This window comes from Salvia splendens, chromosome 11 (genome assembly GCF_004379255.2).
Source record: "Salvia splendens isolate huo1 chromosome 11, SspV2, whole genome shotgun sequence".
Classification (NCBI taxonomy): Eukaryota; Viridiplantae; Streptophyta; class Magnoliopsida; order Lamiales; family Lamiaceae; genus Salvia; species Salvia splendens.
In genome coordinates, this window is record NC_056042.1 from 32,076,787 (window position 1) to 32,079,602 (window position 2,816).

At 46.7% G+C, this 2,816-nt stretch overlaps 1 protein-coding gene across 1 annotated transcript; it reads left to right on the forward strand.

Annotated features, from left to right (window-relative positions):
- The first annotated feature begins 247 nt into the window (after positions 1 to 247).
- LOC121756310 lies at positions 248 to 2,460 on the forward strand. Its single transcript, XM_042151814.1, has 3 exons — positions 248 to 974; positions 1,128 to 1,466; positions 1,534 to 2,460. Exons 1-3 carry the CDS (start codon positions 582 to 584, stop codon positions 2,077 to 2,079), a joined length of 1,278 nt encoding a protein of 425 aa, XP_042007748.1. The 5' UTR covers positions 248 to 581; the 3' UTR covers positions 2,080 to 2,460.
- Positions 2,461 to 2,816: the final 356 nt, after the last annotated feature.

Genomic DNA, 2,816 nt, shown 5'->3' on the forward strand with positions numbered 1-2,816 from the left:
ATAGATATTTTTACTCAAAAATCAAAAATAGAATTAGTTTTGGCAGACCTTTGAAACTAATTGGATATCCCATTTCAAGTTTTAGAATTAGTTTTGGCAGACCTTTGTAACATTAAAGATGGTCTAAAAGAATTATCTCCAAAAAGAAAATTTAAAAATAAAAATGGTTAATTCAATTCCAATAAAATTGTAAATTGAGGATGCGCGTGGGGTTCACATTCACATTCCATGGGAAAAGGAAGCTGCACTGGAGAGAACAGCTCACACACTATCCATCACCACCGGTCGCTCTCACCTCTCTCTCTCTCTCAATCCATTCCCCCATTCCTTCTCTAACTAAAAAACACACTCATCACCCCCGCTTTCTCTCTCTCACTCTCACTCTCACTACCGCCGAAATTCCATCGCAAAAATGGCCGCCGCCGCCCCATCACGCCATCCCTCTTTCATACTATCTCACTCCGCCTAGTCCTCCGCCCTACACCAAAACCGCTTTCCGATTTCGTGAATTTATACGCATACACACTACATTTCATATATTTATATACTCCTGTATAACGGATTTAGTTAGGGCACGGAAGATGGAGAGGAAGCAGGGCCATGGATTCCTCTCGGCATTAGAGGACGTGGTGCGTGGCCTATCTCCGGCGAGGTCGCGCGGGAAGAGTCCAGGCCGTAGCAGGTCGCCGATGTCGGGAATTCTCCGCCGGAAAGTCGTCTCGAGCAACTCCGACTCGTCGATTGCGAGATCGGGCAGTTTGAGGCCTATGGGGGAGACGCTCACGCCGCTGATGGAGGGTCCGGATCCGGACGGAGAGGAAATAGGCGACTCCAAGCGCCTCGGCTCCGCCCTCGGCCAGTGGGTACGCGGCCAGCTCAGTCGAAACCCCTCCGTAGCCGTGAATGACAGCGGCGGCGGCGGCGGAAGCGCCACCGATCCTCTGCCGCATCTCAGCATAAAGGACACCCCCATTGTACGTATTCTGCATCTTCAATTTCATTATTATCGTGATCTGTGTTTAATTCGAACATTGTTGCGATTTAGGTTAATAATTTTGGCCTAATCTCCCAAAATCATGGTGAAATTATGAATATATGTGTTTAATTAGGTTTAAACAATTTGGTAGGAAACGTCGTCGGCGCAGTACATAGTGCAGCAATATACCGCCGCTTCAGGCGGGCAAAATGTGGTGAGGAATGCCTACGCGATGGGGAAGGTGAGGATGGTGGCTTCCGAGTTCGAAACAGCATCAAAAGTAGTGAAGAGTAGGAATGTGAGCAGAGCTGCTGAATCGGGTGGATTCGTGCTGTGGCAGATGAATCCGGATATGTGGTATGTGGAGCTTGCCGTTGGAGGGAGCAAGGTCCACGCTGGCTGCAACGGCAAGCTAGTCTGGAGGCACACGCCATGGCTGGGCGCTCACACGGCGAAGGGGCCGGTCCGACCCCTTCGCCGTGCCCTGCAGGTGAAAATATTACCAATTTTGAAGTGTCCGTGTTTCACACTTAAACTGATCTTGATCTTCAATGCAGGGGCTTGATCCGAGAACGGCTGCTAGTATGTTCGCTGATTCGATCTGCATTGGGGAGAAGAGCATCAAGGGGGAAGACTGCTTCATTCTGAAGGTTGCTGCTGATCCCGGGACGCTAAAGGCGAGGAGTGAGGGGCCGGCTGAGATAATAAGGCATGTCCTGTTCGGCTACTTCAGCCAGAAGACAGGGCTGCTGATTCACATGGAGGATTCGCATCTCACCCGCATCCAATCCAACGGTGGGGATGCTGTCTACTGGGAGACCACCATCAACTCGTTCCTAGACGACTATCACCCCGTTGAAGGGATCATGATAGCTCACTCGGGGCGATCTGTGGTGACCCTTTTCCGGTTTGGGGAGATGGCAATGAGCCACTCCAAAACCAGGATGGAGGAAGCCTGGACGATTGAGGAGGTAGCCTTCAATGTTCCAGGTCTGTCGATGGACTGCTTCATTCCACCGGCTGACTTGGGGTCGGCCTCCATCAGCGAGCTCCCGGTAGAGGAGAGAGGAAAGCCGAGTAATCGGGCAAAAGTTGGTGTGTGAAAGGTGGAGATATGAGGGAGTAGTGTTGATATTTGGGTAGTGCAGTTTCTAATTTTTACTAACACAGCAAGAAATAACAAACTAGGGCTGTAGTAGTAAATGGGTTTTTTCCTCCATTAATTCCGTGTGTAGCAGAGCTCATTTGTAAGGGCAAATGGAGGCTACTCTAATATTTTCTTAGATGTTGAAAAGCTTTAATATTAGTATCGGCAAAGCCATTGTGAATTTTCTTGTTTTTGTGCCTTATATAAACGGCACTTAGCAGTTGGAAGAGGGTGATACTGCTTCAAGATTTGAGTGTTGCTTAGTTGAAGGAATTTCCTGTGTAAACATGAGATCTTGTTATGTAATACAGCAAGGGAAAACCAGTCTTTGTTTTAATCTTGATGAAGAACTAACTGTATGTATGTGTATGTATACAGCTGTTTTTGGTTAGTTTGAGATATAGTGGAGAGCAGCATCTGTGTAGGGCAAGTTGTAAAAATGCTTTAATAATGTGGGTTGCTTTTCCCAATTCTCATTGCTACTTTATGGGAATAATTTGGTTTGACTTGGACCAGACCCCATAAATTTGATGACTTGCATAAAATATAAATACTCCCTCCTGTATAAAAAACAAACAAACTTTTGCTCTCTCTGTCCACGAAAAATACGACACATTGTAAATGACACGTGTTTTAATGTGAAATTGGTAAAGTAAGAGAGAAGTAGTGTTAGTGTAATATGAGGTCTATATT